General features: G+C 42.4%; 2 protein-coding genes across 8 annotated transcripts in view; one reads left to right on the plus strand and one right to left on the minus strand.

Annotated features, from left to right (window-relative positions):
* LGALS8 (galectin 8) overlaps nt 1-15107 on the plus strand; it is a 30476-nt gene extending 15369 nt beyond the window's left edge. For 4 of the 5 annotated variants that reach the window (XM_019479840.2, XM_014596802.3, XM_019479839.2 and 1 more), the window contains 7 exons: nt 1324-1534; nt 2803-2922; nt 5676-5732; nt 5818-5844; nt 7402-7490; nt 12649-12814; nt 13307-15107. In XM_019479840.2, coding sequence (XP_019335385.1) covers nt 1324-1534; nt 2803-2922; nt 5676-5732; nt 5818-5844; nt 7402-7490; nt 12649-12814; nt 13307-13456 — 820 coding nt within the window. In that variant the 3' untranslated portion in view covers nt 13457-15107. The remainder of the gene's footprint in view (nt 1-1323; nt 1535-2802; nt 2923-5675; nt 5733-5817; nt 5845-7401; nt 7491-12648; nt 12815-13306) is intronic. The other variant, XM_014596805.3, reaches the window with a different exon arrangement.
* Nucleotides 15108-16781: 1674 nt separating this feature from the next.
* Nucleotides 16782-24109, minus strand: part of HEATR1 (HEAT repeat containing 1) — a 54057-nt gene continuing 46729 nt past the window's right edge. For all 3 annotated transcript variants that reach the window (XM_019479746.2, XM_006258182.4, XM_019479747.2), the window contains 8 exons: nt 23930-24088; nt 23324-23458; nt 22570-22674; nt 22307-22475; nt 21415-21569; nt 19505-19663; nt 18047-18155; nt 16782-17082 (listed from right to left, as the gene is read on the minus strand). In XM_019479746.2, coding sequence (XP_019335291.2) covers nt 16994-17082; nt 18047-18155; nt 19505-19663; nt 21415-21569; nt 22307-22475; nt 22570-22674; nt 23324-23458; nt 23930-24088 — 1080 coding nt within the window. In that variant the 3' untranslated portion in view covers nt 16782-16993. The remainder of the gene's footprint in view (nt 17083-18046; nt 18156-19504; nt 19664-21414; nt 21570-22306; nt 22476-22569; nt 22675-23323; nt 23459-23929; nt 24089-24109) is intronic.

Here is a 24109-nt window from a genome sequence, read left to right on the forward strand (position 1 = left end):
AAGCATACCTGTAGTCATTTGCATATGGTACTCATAGACTTAATTAGCTTATCCAGAATTGATGTGTTTGACCTGTTTGAAAATGCTGCAAGTTTTAGCACAGGTACACACTTTTAAGCAGTGCTTTTGTACCTGATTTTATAGCTTACAAACTATGCATAGTATTAGTTCAAAGTAAAAAAAAGCTTATGATTTACCATGTAAGTCATTGGGTTGGGCCCCAGCAGAGTCAACAGCATTTCAAGCCATGAAGACCCCATAGCTCAGCACTGCCTGTATGTTTGGGTATACCAGATACTGCTCCCTCACCCCCTCTGCCCCCAAAAAGGATCCATGTGCTAATTAGCCCTTCAACCATGACAAACTGGGTGTGCTTGTCATGAGTCCTGGTATCCTCCAAAAATGTATGTGCAGATGAGGCATGGGACAGTCTGGTCCGGCTCCACCTCTTGGAGGGCAGGAACACGTTAATCATATGTGCAAGGCTGAGAGAGGGGGTGACAGAGGGATTCTGGGTGAACTGTTTGGGGCCTCATTTGGTGATGTTTGACAGGCATTTAAGGATCATGAAGAAACAGGAATTGTTGGAAATGGGATAGAAAGGCACAGCTCAGCTGTAGGAGTAAAGAGGAAGTTGAAATATATGCAGTGTAGTGGCTTACATGACTTGGAAAAAGTCAGCGTTGAGGGAAACCGCACACTGGACTAAACTGTCCTTGTGGTAGAGGTTTCCATCAGCATAACAAATGTAGCATTTCTGGCACCAAAGGGAGGGTGTCAGGAGTGGCTCTGGCCCTCCTGGTGCCAGCCTTGTATGTCAGTACCTTCAGCTCTGGTGCCAGTTCCCTGTGGAGGGAACACTTGCCCTTGTTTTTTTTTACCTTTGGTCTTTAAAAAAAAAAAAAAAGGTCCCATCAGCATGTTTGCCCAATATGGGCCATGTGTTCCTAGTCATGCTCGACTGCATTTAATTGACTTCATAGTTGGTTTCTGTTACTGAGCACGATGCTGTTGGCAGCACTTTAATGATAAGTAATGTATTTAATGAGGTATCCTTGTATGCAAATATGAGATGAGGGGCTTGATTCCCCATGCTACTTAGGAGGAAAAAACCTTGTCTTGTATTTGAGTAAATATGGTACTCCCTGTTACATAAACATTCTAATCTTTTTACTTTCATTTCTTGTTATACCCCCACCCCGTGTATCAGGGTTTAATGTAAAACTCTGTCTTTAAACTAAGGTCAGAACTTAATTAGATGTTTGAAACTCTGAGGTCACGTTCTGGAAGAACTGAACCAATTGTGTTTTGTCTTATGACCAGGTTCCAGGTGGACCTCCAGTGTGGCAGTAGTGTAAAACCTCGTGCTGATGTGGCCTTTCACTTTAATCCCCGCTTCAAAAGATCTGGCTGTATTGTCTGTAATACATTGCATAGGGAAAAATGGGGTTCAGAAGAGATCACTTATGAGATGCCTTTTCAAAAAGGCAAACCATTCAAGATTGTCTTTATGGTTTTGAAGGATAAATTCCAGGTGAGTTGCAAATAAATTCATCGGCAGCATGGCTGTTTTTGTGGGCATGACAGTACGTAGGAGCACTGACTATGCTTACTTATGCTGTACGTACAAAGAGAGATCATAGAATGGGCTCATCGAATGGGCACTAAATAATTTTGGTCCATAATGTGGCATTACAGGCAAATCTTCTAGTCCCTCAGCATCCATAGTCAATCTTCTCTCCTCTCTCCTGACACCACAACAGGATTACTGGTGCTTCTGGTAATGACAGAGAAGGATGCTGCTCCTGTTGGGGCAGCAGCGACAGGTTGGAGCCCCAGTGGCAACAAGAGCAAAGAATCCTGTCACTGCTGCTGGTGGGACCTCACGGACAGCTGGAGCCTCAGCAGCCGCAGTGGCAGAGAAACCAGCTGCTGCTCCAGTTGGGGGACTGGGGCAACAGTGGCTCTCCTAGGGATGTCCTGGTGCCATTCGGACCACATGTTGCCCTCCATGGGGGGCTGATAGGGTAATAGTGATTGGGTGTGGGAGTTGGGAGAGCAAAGGAGCAGTCCCTTATTGGCTAGAGAGCACCTGTTTGTGGTGACTTTGCTGTGCTACAGCCAGGGGGCTCTGAATGTGGATACAGTCCCTAGTTCAGGGGTGGTCAACCTGCAGCTCCAGAGACACATGCGGCTCTTCAGAAGTTAATATGCATCTCCTTGAATCTTTGCACAAGCACACAGTGACCAGTTTTCATAGCTGTTACGTTGCATGATGCGACTGCTCTCAGTGAGCACATTACTCAGTTTGGACTCGGAACTGCGGGTTGGCCACCCCTGCCCTAAAGCATTTTAATTTCTGTAGTGCTACAAAGTGCTGAGGCACTTCATCATGCTGTACATGGTCCAAGGCCTAAGTTTTATATACTTGTACCTTCAAAACTGTAAGAGTAAGCACACATATGTCTTCATACATACATATCATACATACATATATCTTCCTGCCCATACTAGCTGCTGCTTTATTCATCTCTATTTGTAAGAAAGGGTAGTCTTGCACCAAACTTCCTGCATACAGGAGGGCTGGACAGTGTTCTCCTTCTGTTTAAAGAAGATGCTAAATAGGAAAATGTGTATTGGTCTAGCTCTGTCAGACTGAAATTAAATGTATGTAGATCTAAGTAGGTTTAAGTATCCTTCATTTGCTGACATGTGGTGTGTTGACAATCAGAATGTGGCGGGAGGCTGTGTGAGAGAGTGTATTATTTAAAAAATTAGAAAACTGTCATGATGCCTTTTCAGGTGGCTGTAAATGGAAAACACTTGCTTCTGTACAAACATAGAATCAACCTTGAGAAAATAGACACAGTTGGAATATATGGCAAAGTGCAGATTGAAATTATTGAGTTTGTTTCCAACAAGGTAAGCTGTTAAATTGCTTAGTTTATTGTTGTCTTTTACTTCAGTATAGCATTTTGTAAAGTAGAAGACATTAATAATGAAATTGAAGTCATAAAGGATAATATAAGCTCCAGTACCAGAGTGTAGCAACATATCCTACACTCATAAAAATAAACTTCATAAAAATGAAATTTATTTCCTACTTATGGGGATTTTTTACAATCTTGTGCCATCTACACTTTTCCCAGAGCCTGACAAAGGGACTTTGATCTCGAAAGTTTGCAGAAAAGGACAGTTTTCTTGCCATTTTCCAGTTGGTCTAATAAAAGGTATCATTTTGGAACCAAGAGTTCTAGTTTTTCGTATGTCTTTTTGTCTCAAACCAGCATGGCTACCAAGTACACCCCTGCAACATCTCCTGACACTTCTACAGCAATGCCTTCATTTTGTAGTCACATAGAAGAAAAAATATTCATGCAGGGATTTTTTTTTTTTTTTGGTGGTTCTGAAAAAGTTGGGGAAATAGGGTTGTACAGTGCAAACCTGAGTTGTCTTTAGGCCTGTTGTTCACATGTGGATTGATATCAGTGTTTGAATCCTTTTGTGTTGGAGCATACAAAACTTATGGGAGAGATGCAATCAGTTTTCATGATGTAGACTATGGCAAATGTAACTTATCCCTTGAGGACAGAATGGAACCTTTCTCTACTGTTTGTATCATTTTGAAGTTCAGGGAAAATCATTCCCAGAACACTCTACTTTCAAACGTGTGCAAAGGGTATAGCTACATGGGACAATGCAAGCGTTTGCAATGATTCGGCTCCTGAAATTACTGAATGCAACAATGCATTATGCAGGGCGGACATGCTCCAAGGCAGCCTTTGAGTTTCCTTTGTGCCAAGCTTTTTTCTACATGACCCTAACCAGGTGGTGAAAATCAGTTTTCTGGGTGCTTTGAACAGCCATTTGGTTTGGCTGTGATGTTCAGAGGCTAGATGCACAGTTTGCGTTTCCGTCAGCAGCTAGATCTGCTGAAGAAAGTGAGCTAGCGGGAGGGAACTGCTCCTCTCTTTCCTGTACAGAGATAAGATCTTCTCATCTCATAGAGGAGACAGGAAAAATCCACAGACTCTCCAGGTACAAGGGGGGCAGTGACAGCCTTCTCTTCACTCCCCTTACCATAAGCGCAGCTCAAAGTGGCGAGCTTCTCTTCTGGGGTAAGTCAAATGAACCCGCTCTGAAGCAGCTTGCCAGATCCCCTGCAGCAACCTCCCTCTCCCCTTTCTGCCTCAGCCTGAGTGAATCAAGCTTGCCACAGTGGACAGTGGCAAGGAAACTAACCTTTACTCCTTTGCAGACAGTGGCAATCAGTGCAACACCACCAGGGAGGAGGAACAACCAGAGGGATTGCTATTGTGCATATAATTAGTCTCTTTCTTTCTCGCTTGGCATGCCCCTCTGTCTGTCTGTCCAGTAAAATCCTTGGAATACCTAGCTGGTTTTCATGTGAGAACTTCCTGGCTTTATGCCTAATAACCAAAACCTAAATATTCCTTGTTTTCTGCCAAATCAGGTCTATAATGTCATGAGGATTGTTGAAGGGTGGTAGGCATAGGCCTGGATGCAGTAGAGACTGAATTCTAAAGAGGTGTCCACCAAACTCTTATTTGTACAGCATATTTGTAGATATATATCCTAGTATTCATATGGGTCTGACACCATATGTCAGGACTGTAAGCTGACTTGAAGCAGAATAGGTTTCAGGTTTGGGAAACCGATGCTGCAAGTAGGCTTCAGTGATTAACATGTTACTGTTCCTTAAGGCAAAAATGCATAAGGATGTGGGTTAATCATGGAGGGAAAGGATTGTGTAAATACAATTTTTCTGCTCTAGTATCAGTTTTAGTCTCTGTTTTAATCTAGCTGCTAAATGATTTCACTTTCTGTGCTACCCATTTCCCTTCAGTTCTGTTCTGAGGAGGAAGGAACAGGGTTGTACTTTGTGGAAGACATGACCTGCCATGACCCAGAGGGTGCTAGAAGTGGCAAGGCCAATATGACCAAACCTTGATTCAGGGTTCAGGTTACATACCATGCAAATTACTTAGTCCCATGGTTATTAACCTTTTTTTGACTCAAGGCACCTGTTGGAAAATGTTGGCTCTTAGGTTTCACTTGTTTTTTTGACTAAGGAAAAATAATTGAGCAGTTCTATTGCAAAGTGCTCAGGAAGACCAAAACAGGTCAAATTTTTTGACATTCGATTCCTATTTGAAATCTCTGGATTTATCTTGTGAATCATATGATGGCATTGGAACACCTAACAGTGCTAATCTTGCATGGCACCCTGTTCACCCCTAAAAGGATCTCAGGCACCCCAGGATGCTGCAGCACTGTGGCTGAGAATCACTGATCTACTGCAAAAGGCTTGTTAGGATCATGTCTCCCTGGGCCTTGTATCATTGCCATCATTGCTCCATAAAAGATGCCTTCCAAGTCCCATCAATAGTGCAGTGAAGATCTGCATGAAAAGCAATGCAGAAAGACCAGTCCATGTCTGTCAAGTAGGGGTCTAAACTAGAGTGGAAGTGTATTAGATAGCACAATAGGGGTTTGATTAGCTGGCCTTCTGATGGGTTTTTTATGAGGTTTTGATGTCAGGATTTAGAACTCTAATCCTTTGTACACAGAGCCTAATACATTTCTGGCAAACTCACTTTAGAGTGAAAGTACTAATATGTGAACAGTTATTTATAAATATCTTTTTTCTGCAGTCTTTACAAGGCTCTCAGCCATCGTCTCTAGGAATAACAAAGATAAACACAGAAAATGTACGTATGGTTATCTTGTGGTTCTGTGCTCTCCACCTTCTTTGATTGTTTTAAGTTAATTTCGTTGTTTTTGGTTTTTTTGTAGGGGACAGTGCCAGATGGTTCACAATTTGTAAGTATTTCTATGTACAGAGCAAACACAAAAAGTCAGAATGAAAACACCTGGATCATTAAAAAAAGATGAGATGACAGATCTCCTGGATCATGCTCATCTTTGCTCATAAATAGTAGTCAGCTTTCATTTCCCTGTTTAAGTAGGTGTATTCCTTACAGAGCACTTAATGGGAGGGAAACTTGGATTCTAGGTCATTTGCAGAGCACACTGAATTGTCAGCGTGTTTGTATTTCGTGTCCAACTAACATTATGTACTTCAGCTGATAAAATACTTTAGCATGTATAAAATTTAAGCTGTTGAACATGAATTGGACCCTGTAATCTGAAATACAGAATACTGCATCGGTACAAGATGGGCAGATTTGCTGTGAGGACCATAAGCTTGATTCTTTAATGGCGTCTGTCACACTGTAGAAACTTTTTGCATTTAAGTCTATATCCTAGTCCTAGAAATTTCCTGTAAAAGTGCAGAGAATGAACCAGGCCAGTTTTAAGGGGGAAGAGGAAAGAAGCCATAATTTGCAGCAAACTTTCTAGAGAGTTTGTAGCTAACTCTTCACTATAGTCTAATTCTTCTTCACCTTGGGTATTCTTGGTGCTCTGGTTTCAGTGTGTAACAATTTCCTGGCATCTAGTCAGTTAATAAAATCTAATCTATTCATTCCTTCCCCTCCAAAACAAGACATTGCAGATTCTTTTTCATTTGACTAATGCATACCAAAGACTGGTGGTTCTTTCTGTGCCTGGTGACAATTGCTTCTACAGAAAGCCAAAACCTCTTATAACTCCATTTTGAAAGCGGATGCACCCAACTAATATTATCTATCCTTACTGGATAAATACCCTATTTTATACTGGTGCCAGGAGGAAAGAGAACTTATTAAGTTATTCTATATATTTTTATGCAATTGTTTTTAATAAATGTGGGATAAGATACTTGGATAATATTTATTCTGAAGTGACTGAAACCTGAAGCTCTTTTGTTTGGGAATGGATGGTCATATACATGTAGGTTTATGCACATGTATCTGAATAACCATGCTTGGTGAGCACCTAAGTCAGCCCAAAGAATTTGGTATCTGCAATGTCCTATGTTGGTCTCTCGTAAATGGGTCAAATAGTACATTGCAAACAGTGAGCCAAGCTGAATCCAGCTTTGCATGAGAAGTTTGGAGTTACCAGAGTGAAAGGATCTAAACAAGATTAAGGAACAAATTCCCCAATTCCACTTTCCCCAGGCCCCAAATAGATTTTTTTTTAAAAACTTGCTCCCCATATGTTCACTGCCAGAACAGCTTTGTGGATTTTGAGTCAAATTATTCAGCTATAAACAGGACACTGGAATGAGCATGCCTAAGCTATAAATATAGCATCCTAATGGTTACTGATAAAATATAATCTATTAAATGTGGCTAAATTCAAAAGACTTCTTTAGATGTATTCTTCGATTTCCAGCAGCAACAGCAAAATCAGCACAAGTGCCAACAGTGTATACTTAATTGTAATGCATTAGTTAAAACCACAGTTCATAATCCCCAGCGGTTGTCTTTTCAGGCAGTTCCTTACCTTGCAAGGCTTAATTCTGCACTTGGTCCTGGACGCACAGTTACCATCAAAGGAGAAGTGAATAAAAACCCAAACAGGTTAGTAAATGCCATCACCTATAAGAAGGCAGATTACACAGTTACTTATAACTGTGTTGTTTCACTGCTTTTATTGTTGTCCAAGCTGCTCTTTCATAGTTTGATTCTTCCTTATCTATTGTACTTTTAAAAAAAGAGACACATCTTCAGTCATAGTCAAGGAGTGCTATAAGGAATGCTACTTCTGAGTCAGCTTCATAGTACAGTTTTACTCTGAAAAGTGACTATAAAATCTATCAGGCTTACCACATAGATCTGCTAACTGTATGCATTATCTATATACTTCATTATTTGTAATAAAGAGCGTCTTGGAGCCCTGGCCATGGACCTGAGACTCCATGGTGCTAGGTAGCACATGGCACAGACTGTCCTTACCCCACATTGTGAACAGCCCAAGTAGATGATGAGACACAAGGGGCACATCTGTGTGTGCACAACTGTGCAGCAACAGATGGTACTGTGCAGTCCTGGTATTGCACGAGTCCTTTCCAACCCTACTGTGCAGTAGCAATGAGCATCACGGCTCATGTCAGCTGATGCTATGTTGCTGTAGTGATGAACTACATTGCCATAGCTCATCACTGTGGTGACGTAACATCTCATGTAGATGTGCCCAGTATGAAGCAAAAGCAATCAATGAGGTGGACAGTATGGTTAGCAGGAAAAGGAGTTACACCTGTGGCACTATCAGTAAGGACTTTTTATAAGTATTGCAGCAAAGTGGAATTTTAAGGTAGGATTTGGAGGAGGAGGGAGGAGGCAGTTTTGCAGATGTTTATAGAGAGCTCCTCCCCAGCATGAGGAGCAGTGTAAGAAAAAGCTTGAAGGTGTGTGTTTAAAAAGTTGTAACAAGTGGGTGATGAAGGATGGCAACCTGGTTTGATCAGAGGTGGGAGTAAGCAACTTGACAGCAAATGAGAGGTGATGATGGGTCGTAGAGAGCCTTGAACATGAAGGCAAGCAGTTTGATGCTAAAGAAAGGGGAGCAAGTGTAGGGATGCCAAGAGTGGATGACATGGTCCAAGTTATGAGCTAGGAAAACTCTTTGCCACTGCATTCTCTGTAAGGTATGTGTTTAGCACAGCAGAAACAGCTCTGTTATGAAAAGTGCAATTTTCATTCAGACCCACTCTTAATGTGTGTACCATGCTTCCTGCCAGAACATTCATCACAACAACCTAGCAAAATAACATTTCAAGAACGCCAACCAGAAAACATAGCAGTGTTTCAAATCCCTGATGATTAACAACACTAAAACATTTTACTGTTATCTAATATCAAGTCCACATAAAACACTAACTTGATAGAGGCATGAATAGACAAGTAGCATCATTTTACTTTTGATCATGAAACGTTAATCAGCCTAGCTAGAGCTGTTTCACCAGTTCTCTATCTGCACTAGTTAGGCGGGGTGGAGATTAGCAGCACTTTAAATTGCTTGTCTTTGGAATATTTTCAAACTTCAATTTCCTGGGGACTCGGAGCATACTTGAGGTTCTTTAGAAAATCGTGTGAACTTTTGCCCTTAATCAGAACATTGGTCTTCTCCCAATACCTCAGATAGAGTGGAAGCCATAGGTTGCCCTTAGTCAGGATCGTCATTTGCATACAATCTTTGTATGCAGGCAGTCCTCGGACTTATGACACAATTGGTTCCTGAAAACCGTGTCTCAAGTCAAAATGTTGTAACTCGGAACCAATTTTCCCATAAGAAACTGTTATAAATGGGGGATTGGTTCCTGAACCAATGCCCAGTACCCTATTTTCACTAAAAATACCCCAGAATATTGTACTCGATCAATTATAGATGAGTAATGTAACTACATTATTGTATTTATATTCCAAATAGCAATCATATTGATTTGGAAGGGCTTCTTTGAGGTGACTTTGCTGGACTTTTTGAAAGGCTCTTGGCTGCAGGTTTTTCTGGAATCTTTTCTGCTTTTTTAAAGAAAGTGTCCAAGGAAACTTGGACAGATGTTGTCCAGCGAGATGAGCGATGCAGCAAACTTGTTCACTGGCATGGCATCACATCGGATCAAGCGTTGTAAAGTTGAAACTGACGTCAAAGTTGAAACGGGGTCAATTTAGAAACGTTGTAAATGCAAAACATTGTAATTCGAGGACTGCCTATGTAGTAAGACAGTAGCCTCTTTCCTCCCTTTGTTTTTCAGTGGAGCTAACCCAAGATGTTTAAAATGAAGGTAGGCAGATGGCAGGGTAAATTTGCACCTTACAGGCTAACTAAACTAGAGATGCATAAACTTTTGTCCAAAGCTATCCTGCCCTTTTCCGGATTTCAGACTAACATGGCTAAATACCTCTCTCTGCTCATGTAAAGTGAAGATAGCCAGGCATTGGTCTGTAGGACTTAAACCAAAACAACCCTTTCCCCTCCATAACATTTTAGAGGGGGGAAGGGTAGTGCAACTAGCTAGATGTTCTGCATTTCCTTTATTCTAACCCCCTGCCTCAGTAAGAGGAAGAATTCCTAGAAATGTAATGCTGAAAAGAAGCTCACAAAATCATGACTATGGTCCAACCCACACATGAGGGAGGGTCAGGTATAGTTAAACCATCCTGCATGGGGGTTTTCTCTGAACTGTTCTTGAGATTCTCCAACCTCTGTGAGGCATTCAGGGTTTTGGTTTATTTTGTGTATTTTTTTTCCTTCTGTTAACTCCCTTTTATAGTTTTTATTGTTTGGGTTTGAGTTGGGTGGTTTGTTCTCCTGAAAGCCAAATTAAGCTCTTTGGTATTCTGACATTCATCCTGTTCCTGTCCTGGTGTCTGCATCACTAGCATCTAGGCCAGCCTGCCTTGCTTATCCTACTCTTGCATGTTTCTCTTTTTCTTTGATTCCTTTTACCAGTGCTCTCTTGACCATTCACTCCCTGATCCTGCTTACCTTGACTGGTGCCAGTCCACATAATCTTCAGTATGGTGTAGCCTGTGTATAGGCATGCAAGAAAAGGGCATAATTACATTACCTGCATAACAAAATGCCAGTCTAGATTTGTTGCCTATTTCTGTATACCATATTTTCTCGCATATAACAACACAACCCCTATTTTTGGGAGGCTCCAGGAAGGAAAATAAACCCACAACTTACCTTGGAGTACAGGCAAGTAACTGAGGGCTGGGGGCCATGCACTGGCTGCATGGCAGGGCCTGATCTGGTGTGCTGGGGCTGTGTGGCAGGGCCAGATCTGGCACACCAACGCAGGGGCTAGGCAGTGAGTCCTGGGCCTCACATTGGCTCTGGAACCAGATACCATGTCCAAGCTGGCATGTGGCTCCAGAAAAACCAGCATATGGAGTTAGACCCAACATGTTGGGTCCTGGGCTTTGTGCAAGCTCACACCCATCACTTTGGCTACGGACCAATCCTGCATGAGGCCCTAACCCAGTGCGTGTTTGGGGTGGAGGGGGGCTTCCTGTAAGTCCTGAAATTTGGTAGTGGGGGCAAAGAGGGAATGGTGGCAACATTAATGGGTATGACTCCCAGAGCCACAATTAATGCTGCCACAGCTCCACACCCCCTCTTGCCCAGCTCTTCATATTTCTGGACCCACAGGGAGCCCTTTCACTAGCACATAATGTACACTCAATTTTTTTCCCCAGATGGTTTTGGGGTGGTGGTGGGGAATTTGTGGTTATATGTGACACAATACAATACCTTAATGCATAAACTGCTTATGTGGAGAGCATATTTCAGCCTCATGTCTACTTTGTAACTAGTTGTATTCTGGTTAACTTCATACCCATCATAGCTGTCTGTCTGGAACTAATACCCTGTAACTGCACCCAGAAAGAGTGAAAAGTAACCAACTGTTAAAGAGCTGCTATTCAAAACCTTGAAAATGAGGGGGCTAATACTAGGACTGACAGTGCTGGACACTTAGGGAGCACTGACTGATTGGGTAAATGCATAGCTTTTTTCTGTTGTAAGGCTATGCACTTTAGCAAAGTATACAGTATTTGCTATCTTTTAAGCTCCCAGCCTGTGGCTGGAGTGTTTATACCTGTTCTTCCTGTGGTGACTCTCCTCTCCTACCTGATACACTTCATTAGAAGATAGGCAAATATTTTCCATGTTTTAGCTATTGGTTATCTTATAAGCATGTGCTGTATTTGCCGTAGGGATGATCCTGACTAGAGATGTAATCTGTGCTGACTCGGATAGGGGGAATTGTATCCTGGAAATAAGGTTCGAGTTTCTCCTGGGTGACTTCTCTTCCTTCGCGTTTTCCCTAGTGCCAGGTTTAAAAATTCACCTTTTTAGACCAGTGTCTCCTTCATGCATCGCTACTTGGCTTGCACTGGCCCTTCACAGAACTCAAGAACCATTTGGAGAAAGCCATGCTTGCAATTTAAACCTACCTTCCAAAACACATCTCCTTTCATCCTGTTATCAGGGTGTAGTGAAATACAGGTCTTATGCTTTAAGCATGTGCCTAGGGAGCTGACCCTTACATCTGGCAGACACATTGCCAAACAATCATTTCGCCACATACCCAGCTAATCGTTGTGTCTGCTGATTTGAATGCCAGGTTGTGGAAAGCTACATCCATGACAGTCTTTCTAAACATAGTGGAAGTTGCATGCCTGCAAAACTGATTCTTTTAAGTCACCTTACTCTTAAGCCACAATGATCCCAAAACTCATGTGCATACTTAGTTGTGGCATTGACTTTGATGGAATTAAGCTTAGTGTCTGTTGTAAGCATGTGGACTGGTCTTTGCAGAATCAGGTTCTAGTTTATAAATCCTTCTTGCATTTTTCTATCAGTCCTTGGTAAGAGCCGAACACCTGGGAAACTATGACTGGTAAAGCATTTTTGCAATAACATGCAAGTCACTTACAACAAGACAAAGATGCCTAACTGCATCTTGCTCAGACTTCACAAGAATTTTCGCTTTTGGATCCTTCGATCAAAAAGAATAGTTGAGGAAGTTAGAAGGTGAAAATAAAGGGCTATTAAGTAATGTGTGATACCAAACAAATGTGGCAAGCTCATTCTTTCCATCTGTTAACCACTGATTGCTGCCTCCAAAATGATTATCAGACACTAGTACAGCACATTTACTTGAAAATGCAGTAGTCCATCAACATGACAAATTAGTTGGTGTGACTAAACTTTTAAAATATTTTGCAGCTTTACTATTAATCTAAAATCAAGCGACTCTAAGGATATTGCCCTGCACCTGAATCCCCGCATAAAAAACAAAGTTTTTGTGAGAAATTCTTACCTTCATGATAGCTGGGGAGAAGAAGAAAAGGAGGTGGCTCATTTCCCCTTCAGCCCAGGAATGTATTTTGAGGTAAGGCTACTTTTGAGGGAGTAGAAAAAAAACAAACGTGCCTGTCATAACTAACAAAAAGAGTTGGCTAGTAGCCTTTTAACCTTGGGTAGCTAGCATCAGAGCAGGTGATTTTTCTTTTAGAAGTCAAAGAAAAAAAAGACTTAAAGTAGTAGCTGCTTTTTAGGGTTCAAAATAAATCCAAATGATGTAATTTACTGCTGTGATCAAACACTTTATTAATCCTCTTACCTGTGTGCAGAGAAGAGGGAAAGGTTAAAATTTTTGACAGTTGCAAACAAATCTGTCCGTTGTCTCATGCAATCCAGTTTGCTGACAGCTGCCCCCTGCATTTTTTATAAATTGAAACTAAGTCCTTTTGAAGTCCTGGTTTTAAAATGTTCCTTTCATGAAATCTAGTATTTCATAGAGCAAAAGGCAGGCTTATCTGATTTCAAATTAGATTCCTGTAAGTTTCACTCCAAACCTGACTGTTCCTGTTCTTGCTTTCAGCTCATCATTTTGTGTGACGCTCACGAGTTCAAGGTTGCTATCAATGGGGTGCACGTCTTAGAGTACAAGCATCGATTTAAACAGCTGGGCATGATCAACCTATTGGAGATCACTGGAGACATTGAGTTACTGGATGTGAGGAGCTGGTAGTTTTCCGTTAGGTTGAAGAATCCTTATAATGCTATTTTAACAAAGATTTTTTTCTTTTTAGTCTAGATGTGGTGCTGAGTTTTCCAGGCTGTCTTCTTTTTTTCCAGGGTTTTGTAATAATGCCTATCATATGGCTGAGCCCTATTAAATTAGATCTTCCCTAGTCTTCAGTATACTGACAAATTAAACTGATGTTATCTGCTTCAGTAGGCATAATGCTCCTGCTGTACGAAGAATTCAACTACCAAACCCTAGCAATATAAAGAAGTTGCCTTATAGCATATGTAAGAAATACAGCTTACATAGCAAGAGTCTAGAGTAAAGAGCATTCCTTAATAGAATATTCTCAACTTCATAATCAGTATTATCTTGATTACAGCTAGACTGAAATATGATTCACGAATCTGAAAATGAAGTGTCAGCTTCTTCAGGGATCAAGTCATAAGGGAATTGTACAAGAAGGGAGTATGCTGCTCTCAGCAGGAACGTGTGGAACCTCTTGACTTTATGTTTTTTATGTTAATCGAACAATAATGAAATTACTGGAGTTACTACATATAAAAATAGACTAATATATTGATGAATCGGGTCCATAATATGTTTAAACAATAATAGTGTTTTTCAGCCCAAAGTCTAAAAGCATGTCCTAAATTATTGTGTAGCACTTGGCCTAATGAGACTTTTTCCACTGTTGGTTCTGTCCTGTGGTGCAAAGCCACTTCCTGACTAATCATATCCACTTCTACTTAGGGTAGTTAAAGATAAACCCATCGAGGAAGCAGTAGGTGTTATGGGCCAGATCAACTGAGGTTGGACTGGCACGTGATAGTGACGCACTTAGTTCAGTTGGCAGTAGAAGAGTGATTTTACTAGATCTTGTCAATTTCTGGACTGTGTAGAGTCCAAAGAGTTCTCATCTGATTCAGACTGTTCAGGGATGCTTTCTGGTATCTGTTTTTAAGAGGGATGCACCTGTGAACATTATATGCAAAGTCTGGCCACTGGTTCAACATGAGAGTACTTAACTCTACTACCTTGCACTATCTGAAACAAGCAGCGGGTATATATTCTACTCCATCTTCTTTGCTGAGTGCTTGAGGGCAATTTCATTAGTATTTCCCCGAGCAGAGGTTTCCAACCACCGGGCATGAGTCCCCCGCTCAGAGCCCCGCCTGTCCGCCCGGGCGAGCAGCTTCAGGGGTGTCATAGCTGAGCTTCTGGGGTTAAAGCCGGGCGGCAGGAGAGACCCAGGAGGGAGGCAGCCGGCTCTGTGTGCCCCATCTCAATCCTGCCGGGCCATGGAAAGAAAAGTTGGGAACCACTGTCCCTGAGGAAGTCTACTGTATTTACAACTTTTTACAATGAAAGTTGCTGTTAGTTGGCAGCTTTATTTCCCTAGAAATGTATTATCCTTAAAGCTAAAAAAGGGAAGCATTTCTATCTAACACCCATATGTCTTAATTTAAATTCTTTGGTTTTTGGTCAGGCAGTTTCCAATGAGAATAAAATGTTTAGTAGATTTGAAAGACATTTTTGTTTTCTTTTAAATGTCTAAAAGAATACTTTTAAAGATCTAAAAGATGTAGCTTCTGTAAACTTGTATGAAGAATGTAAAAAAGCAGAACTTAAATTAAAATTTTGTGAACAATGATGCTTGCCCCTCCCCCTGCTTTAAAAGTGCTGTGTGTACATACAGAATATGCACCTTGAGTCTGGTCAGTGGCCTTAAATCTACTGCTATTTTCTGAAATCCTTTTCAACAGTTTCCATAGATTTGAATTGAGCACATCTATTCTTTCCATGCAATTCAGAAATTAAGTAATTAAACCAAGGCACAGACTAAACATTTAAGTTTTCAAAGATGTGCATTTTGGGTCCAGGCAGTTGTAAAAAAGTAACTGGCAGTATGTATGCTATTACTGGGTACATCTACTTGTGCTATTAATTCGAAGTAGGTTTACTGTGCAGTAAAAATATTGCACAGTAAGCCTACAGGGGAGCATATCTAAATACATGTTCCCTTTTTGGGAGCAACCCTGCTCCCAATAGGAGTAGGCTGTACAGGGCTGGTCCTTCCCTGCTCTGCCTCCCTACCGTAGCCAGGGGGGAGTTGCAGGCTCCTCCCCCTCCTGCCCTGACACGTCCTACTGGGGTAGTCCTAGTAGGCATAGGGCTGGGAGAGCTCAGCCAGTTACAATGGCAGCTGTTTCCTGGCTCTGTGCACATTGGGAGGAGACCTGATTCGCAAAGGGCCAGGAGAGAGCTGCCCATGCAGTAGGCAGAGATCTCCTTATCCTGTACACAGCCAGATATACAGCCACCAGCAAGCCCTGGCTGGGTAGGAGGCTTGCTAGGAGCTGTCCAGGTTGTGGGGCAGCTGCAAGTGAGCCTCCTGCCTGGTGGGGGTGCATGGGGCTTGCTGGCAGCTGCCCTGCTTGACAGAGCTGGTTGCTCTGGAGAGGACGTAGAGGCTGAGAATCTAGCCCTCCCTGTCCCCTGGAGCAGCCAGCTCTGTGCTGCGCAGGGTCTGGGAATCCAGCCCTTGCTTGTCCCCCAGAGCAGCCAGCTCCATGCAGCATGGGGCTGACTGCTCTAGGGGACAGGCAAGGGCTGGATTCCCAGCCCCCACTTGCTCTCCCGAGCAGCTAGCTCTGTCCAATATGGAGGAGCACAGACATGGGGCAGAGAGCTCTCAAATCCTGGCCCTAATCAGCTCCTAGGGGGATCTGAGCATTGCCAGGACCAGGGACAGACAGCTTCCTGTTCCCTATGGCCCCCTGCTGGGGCCATAAATTTGCTCCCAGCTTACTGCACAGTATCAACTGCACAGATAGCTACTATCTATAAATATAGTAAACTAACTGCACAGTAGACTAGTTTACTGCACAGTAAACGTGAGCACATGTAGATAGTGATGCTTTACTGTACAGTAGACTTATCTACTGCACAGCCAAGTGTCTTGCATAGATACACCCACTGAGGAGCAAGCTTATATCATAGTAAGTAAAGCTAAATTAAACGTTCTTTTGTTTTCCTTTAGCTTAGGGATTGTTGGCCTTAAAACCCAAATCCCATAGAGAATCAGACTAGCAATTTAGAAAACGAGTTGTCACTGGGAACGAAATTCACAACTTAGCTAGACAGGAGTTTGCTTACTGCTCCCATGGCTAGTAAGAAAACAGCAGCCAACTCAAAAGAAACCAAATTTAAGCTTTTTTTTGTTTGTTATTCTCCTAATAATTGAGGAAAATCCATCCCCTAAGTCTTCAAAAGATATAATACACTACAATTCAAACAATCTGAGAAGTATTAAAAAAAGGACAAGTTATTAGTATGACAGCTCTCTTTTAATAGCTGTGGAAATGTAATAACCCTGAACAGTGTACAGAATCTTAGCTGTAATACAACAAATCCATATTCTCCAATGCAAAGACATTATTAGGAAGTTACTGTGGTAGTATACTTGCACAGATGAACAAGTCAGTTATAACTGTCGCTCTTTAGATTACATAACTACAAAACAAAGACAGCTGTTTCTTAGAAGTAGCTCTGGAGTGGTTCTCCCAAAATGACTTCTAGTTGCTGAACTGTCTTCTGGCACTGGTGTTCTACTTCTTCACATTCATCTGAAAGAAGTTTAATGGGATACAATGAAAACAGACCTGTCAGTTCACACATCTGTTTTGAAATGGCAGGGAAGATTAAGTCCCTTTTCAGACTGTATGCTTTTCAGGACAGGAGAATTAGGTGCTTCTCCAAAAACTAAAGCATATTTTGAAGTAACAGGGCCAAATATTTTCTGAGTGTTGGAGCATTAATAGTGTTGGAGTAAATGTAAACACACTTCAAGAACCTGTTGTACAAGGAGGACTACAACAGGAATGCTTACAACGCTGATGCGTGGAGCTCCTATACTGTGTGCATCTACACCAAGGTGAATTCCACTCAACTAGCTTAAGCCGCCGGGGCCCCTGGCAGATGTGCAAGTGAAGGTGCAATGGGATCTGATGCTGGATCCTCACAATCATGCTTCCTACCACGCCACGTGCCTGGCAGGAGGCATGATTGTAGGATCTAGCATCAGATCCCATTATGCCTTATTGCCAGTGCAGGGGGAGCCCACAATCGTGATTTCAGGCTCTCCCATGTGTGGGCAAGGAGCAAGCTCCCACAGATGGGAGTGTGATGAGGCTCCCAGCCATGGGAGGTGCACCAGGCACTCCTGCCACTCCCAACCATGGGGTGTCCCCCCTGTACCTGGGAGCTTCATCAGCCAACCTCGACTCCGAGCTACAGGGGTGCACCACTTACTCCCATGGCTGGGAACCCCCAGCTGATCTGATCCCAACATGATACACTCTTGCAGCTGGGAGCCTGGATCAGCTGATGAGGTTCAAAGTTATGGCAGTCCATGGTATGCTAGGTTTAAGTTCAAATTGCTCAAGTCTCTGTATTGATTTACATACTGAGTTACTGATTACTCCTAACATACTTCTTACTGAATCTTCACTTAAGTAGCAAACAGTGCTTTCTGTTGAAGATCCACTCCCCCCACCTGTTACACTAGACTACTTAACAGAAGTATTTTACCTTCCATTAGCTCAGCCAAGAATGGAATGGATTCTGGTAACAGCACCATGAAGTTCTCCTTCAGTTTTCCTGCAAGTTCTAACAAAGCAAGCAGAGCAGCAAAGCGAACCTAAAACGAGAAACATTACATTGCAGCATAACTTTCAGAAACATCCTTCACCCTTGAGCAAGGAACCATCTGGTTCTTTCTTCCATACCAGCTCACCCCATATCCCCTCCATTAAAGTGAATTCTGAGAAGTGTATTTGCTAAACTGCGCTCAGCTGATGGAGGGGAGGTTAAGGTAGCTTAGTTTCCCTTCTCTATCAGTCATGTAATAGGCTTAACTCCTGGCTAGAGATTGTGGTCTCTCATAAAAATCTACAGGCTTGCTAGGAAGAGGAGACCACCTCACAAGTGGCTGATCCAGAGGATTGCTTTCTGGAGTCTACAGCAGATCTCTACCCACCATATGCCAGGCAGCATGTCCAGAAGGACAGTGCCATGCGGAGCACCCTGTCAGCTGTCACAGTACTTGCAAGTGGTTTGGAACTTTGTTCCTTATAACTTCAAATATCAAAATCACCTGGCTAAATGACACAGAGGCAGCCAACCAGTTGGCAAAGCTTAGGGAACATTGGTCTTTGTGCTACTGATGTGACAGCCCATCAAAAATGGTTGCTGCATGCTGCAGTCTTGGTCTCAAGATACTAGCCCTCAAAAGAGTGCATTTCTGTAGTCTAATCTCTACAAATCAAAAGATGAGTAAGGACAACACTGTCAATAGCTGAAGTATGTGGTCTCTCCTGGTATCAGTGCAAAAGGAAAAAAACGCACTCAAACCACAGCTGCTATTTGGGCATTTATTAGTAATCTTGGTTTCACAAGCTGCTGTACTCCCTCATGTTTACTAATCCCTCTATTTGCCCTCAAATTCTTTGCAAGCCTCTCCTCCTCAGTTCCAATAACAATGCAACCCTGAATCATTTTGTTCAGCTGCATCAGCAAGGCTAACACAAGAAATAAACCTGTCAGCCCTTTTTATGAAGACATTAAAACCAGCGTCTGACAAACTGTAAACAGCAGCAGGAAAGAGAAGCACAGTGAAAGCTTTCATGAGAATGTGTTGGAAGCTAATGAAATAGCTGCTCATATTTATCCCCTGCTGTTCAGTCTAAAGCTATTCCACTTCCCCAGCAATACACACCATAAGTGAACATTATTATGTAGCCACCTCTATTGCAGGCAGATCTAAGAGATTCAGCCTGGAAATTATCCACTGACAAAAGAATTTGCTTGTTTGCATAAACAAAAGAATATTTTTATGCATCTAACCCACTCATATTTGTAACGGAATTCAGTATTAAGTTTCTTTCTAGTGAGCATAGCAAATCTCACCCTGAAGTGATCCAATCAACCTACATCTGTTTTATATCTCAAATATTCTCATGCAATACAAAATATAATTCAGCTTCATACCTTAGGTGACGTGTGTCTCATCTTCAACAGAATCTGGTAGTTCAATGGTTTCCAGAGAGAATCATCTGCCATTGCAACTGAAAACTGAGCTATACAAGGTATCAGGTGGGCTGTCACTCTTTCCTGGAACTTCTCTTCTCCTCCAAGCATGTTTTCTAGCTGCAGGAATAAAATGACCACATAAAGAAAGTTAACAGGGACAAATTTTTGAACACTGGTTTTAAAAAAGATCCTGTTCCCTTTGATATAAGAAACTCTTTAAAACACTGCTCAATGCTTGGTTCAATTCTCTTAACGCGGGAGACTGAAGCCCAGAATGAGATTCCCAAAGGCCAAAGCAGTGAGGAAGGACTCACAAGCTTCTGCTATAATATCTCAACATTATGTTTTACAACGTTGATTTCCCTTAGATCTTTCAGCTACAAACTCCCTTTTCTGGATTAGAATTTAGCGGTGGCATTTATCGCTAGCCAGTAAAAACCTCCACTTTGATTGCTGGAGATTTTACATTTGGGTTTTGGAGAAGGAATAAATATTGCTTGCAGCAGTTGGGAGAGAGAGACAGGAAACGTACCGTTATGCAGGCTCAAACAACTTAGGAGCAGAGGTGACTTAACTGGCACTGCAAAATTGCTTATTATATGAAAGAAGCAGGGTATGAAAGACAAGAGCAAAAGAAAAGGAGCTGGGAATTCCTGAGATTTAGGTAAGTCATTTTACAGTGCCAAAATCCCAATGAGGCAGATGGGCATATGTTTCTCCAGTTTGTAGACTGGGAAAAACTGAAGCACTATGGTTCTTTAGCTATTGATAGTAACATGCTGTGAAGACAGGGCATAACTAAGGTGAACATACATCCTGGTTTGGCTGGAACAGTCCTGGATTTTGGAGGCTGTCCCAGCAGGTTGGTGAAAATTGAAGCAAAAGTCCTGGATTGGCTTGGGTGGGGGGAGACCGTGTGGCATGCCCCGCTAGATGGTCACCTATTGCCCATGCTTAAGGACAGCCCTGACCAATGCTCACAGCCCACTGCAGGGACCAGGGAGTGGCTGTTGCCACTGCGCAGCCAGGTGAGGGCAAGGTTTTGATTGGGGGGGGGGGGGAAGGAGGAGGGGAGTGGCTCAGACCCTGCCCTGAGGAGAGCGGAAGTTGTCCCTGCTCCCAGCAGAGACCTACGTTTAGGGGGGGCAGCTTCAGGCTCTGCCCTGGGACTGCAGCTTTAAATCAGGCTGGGCCAATTGGCAGTAGCAAAGGGCTGCCTGGCTGCAGCTACTGCCGCACCAAGTGCTTGCATATGCTCCCTGCACAGGATGGGTGGGAGAAGCACAGTGGAGCCATGTGCCTGGCCATGCTGACTGTGGGGATGCCATGCTCCTAGGTCTGTGGAGCCTGGCACACCCTGCATACCACCTCACCACCCTGCACATCACACCCTGCACACCACCAGGTACTGCAGCTAGGAACCAAAGGGTGTGCCAGATGGTCTTATGTCAGGTGAGAGGGTGCAGATTAGGTTGGGGAGGAATTACAGGGGTGCAGGGTGCAGTTTCTCAGAGAGGCAGAACAGCATGTTGCGCCAGGCAGGCAGGCAGGAGGGAAGGCACCATTGGTGCCTGCCTGCCATGCACAACATGCCACTCTGCCTCCACTGCTGTCTGCAGCAGCGCCGCTGACTTGGTACGGGGGAGGGAACAGCATCGCAGATTTCCCATGGTCCCATATGATCATCCCAGGCATAACGATAAGCAAAAATAGTGTGGAAGAATGGAGGATTAACTTGAAGAGTGAGGCAATGCCCAGCCATAAGGAGTATAATCTACATCTTAACATTCAGCAAAAACTTGAAAACGAAAGGAAAATAACTTGGGGGTAACACAGCAAAAATCTCCCCTCAAGGTGTTTGTCAATACCTGGTCAACTAGCGGCGTCATCAAGGTTTCCGCTCTCTCCTTGCTCACAAAATGCTGGGTGTCAAAGAGGAAGATTTTGTACAAACAGTTCAAGATGAACTGCAGCAGTAAGCAGCTCTTCTCAGTGCTGTTCTCTGCATCAAAGAAAGCTTCATCTGCATATGGGAAAAAAAGAAAGGCATGAAATCAACATCACCTGCTCTGGTAACAACAGCAATCGGACTGTCAGAAACATGATTAGATGTTTATACAGCTTCCACTACCCCACATAAAGAGAGATGTTATTTTGCTAGCTAATTAAAGCATCAATCTAACTCACAAGTGCCAAATATACGATCTTTGGACTGGATGCAAAGATTTGTGGACAAATCTAGTCCATATATCCCTATGAATTGCAATGTGCCATCTGGCCTGTAGCTGATGCTTACTGTACTGACTCTTGTTGCTTACACTAATAGGGTTGGGGTTGAAGGGTAATGTGCAACTCATTCTTCAGGCAAACGTGTAGCAACTTTCCAACGTGACAATTAGTAGTCCCAGTTTACAGGCTGCTGGAAATAGAATACAAAATAAAAACAGCTAATACTCTTTTTATGAAGGAAGCCTATTTGGTGTGCATTCTGTATGAACAGCCAGGGGAATTAAGGGAGAGCACTTGCACTTAGAACAATTCTTGCTACTTCCAACAGCAACCTCATGAGTGCCCTGCTTGAAGAACATTCCTTTTCTTTTTTTTTTTTTCAATTGCCTCCAATAGAAGTCCTGTGGGGGCATGGGAAGGATCCTCATGGCTCCCCTAGAATTTATAAAACACTTCACTGTGAGGGAAACAGGAAACCAAGTCCTATGGACAGTGTGGGAGGAAAAGCATCTATAGTAACTGAAGACTTACCAGTTTTAGATGCATTGGCTTGGTTCAGCGTGTCAGCAAAAGGCTTCACCAAATGACCTGCGAACAGGCTAAAAAGCCCCTTGAGCTTGTCTGCGATGCTGTCTGCTAACCGAAAGAATGTCAGCAGTCTGTCCTTTGAGGCGCCCTCTGTCTTGGACCAATCAAACAGCTAAAAGTGAGAGACAGATTAGCTTTCTGCTACAGGTCTGCATACTGGCAAATGAAAATGTATCAATAGTAATGGGCTAAATTTGAATTCTTACCTTGAAGAAGAGGGGTCTGAAAGAAATCTCAGAAAGCTTCATAACCATGCTAATCAGACAGTTTATAATATGAGTCTCTGTCCTACCAACATCCTCCAGATTGTCCTAGAAAAATTAGAAGGTACAATTCAAGAGCTGTAAAGACTCAGCTTTATAAACATCCTTTAACACTATATTTCATTGTATTCTATTGTATTACGGTAAAATTTAAACTGTGCTCATGTCTTATGAGGAGCTATTTTGCGTAGCAATATATAGGAGCAAATTTTATGAGGAGCAATATATAGCACTCTCAGATGCATAGTAAATGCATTTAGTAAGAACCCACACCAACATATTTTTATGAAAAACTTGTAAAATTAACATCAACTAGAAAGCTATGTCCATTCTTGCTCCCTATGTAATTAACTGTGCCCACCTACAAGCAAAGTTCTGTGTAGGACTATCCATTTAATCCCACTCCTTTTCAAAAGAAATCTTTTCTGCTCGTGCATTTTTTTCACAGATTTTGTTTGGTCCCATCTGCAAATTTTCACTGGCACAAATTCAAAAGATTTATTAAGAAAATATTAATACATATGTTTGTGGGGTACAGTGAATTCTGAGTCCAAATTCAAGGCTACCCCCATGCTATTTGGAGGGAAAAAGAGACAATTCAATTCCAGCCCCGCCCCCCGAGTTCCATCTACAAAAATGCATATTTTTCCTACTTCTGCTAGCATGTTGGCAGGTCTAGCAGTTCTACCAATTATACCTGTGAGTGTTCTGTTCTGAAATCCAAAGCTCTAATGAAAAATGTTGTCAGCTCAGATTGATGGGAGGTAAGCTGGTCTTTGTCCATAACTACAATATGTTCCTTCAAAATGTCCATAAGAGGACCCAGACACTTCTATTAAAGATCAACAATAAAGACAGGTGTGACACCAGACAAGGGCAGAGAGAAGTATAAAGTAAACAGCATAAGTAGGTGCATGCAAATTGAATTCTTAAAGTCCTGACACTTCTACTAATCAAAACTGCAGTAACAATGGTAAAGAAAAATGAGGGTTTTTTACAATTCTTTTAATGAGTTTGGTACCCCCCCCCCCCCCCCCCCCGCTTCATTTTTTAAGACAATGGCAAGTCTCAAAAGCCATTCTCCAGCCATAAAACAGTAATGAGGGTCTGATTAAAATAATCCCTAACTTGGGCACCAGGCAGATAAAGCCAGGTCTTTGGAAACGGAACTGTCACCCATCCTTCCTATTCAGCATGTAACTATGGCAAATTCTTCCTTGTTTTACCTTTTCTGATTCACTATACATTTAACAGTGTAAACGTAGTTCAGTCACATTACAGAATAAGTAAGAACATTCCTAACCTTCCAGGAATTTGCAAGTTCACTATAGCTCTTGGTTATTGCTGGCAAGAGAACTCGGGGAGCAAGCTGTGTGGCGACCATCGTTTTCAGTGACATTACACGAAGATAAATCTGGGATGAAGGACCCATGTCTACTGCAATCCTTTCCAAGCGAATAATCTAACAAGAAACCCAAAAGCA

Source organism: Alligator mississippiensis, chromosome 1 (genome assembly GCF_030867095.1).
Source record: "Alligator mississippiensis isolate rAllMis1 chromosome 1, rAllMis1, whole genome shotgun sequence".
NCBI lineage: Eukaryota > Metazoa > Chordata > Crocodylia > Alligatoridae > Alligator > Alligator mississippiensis.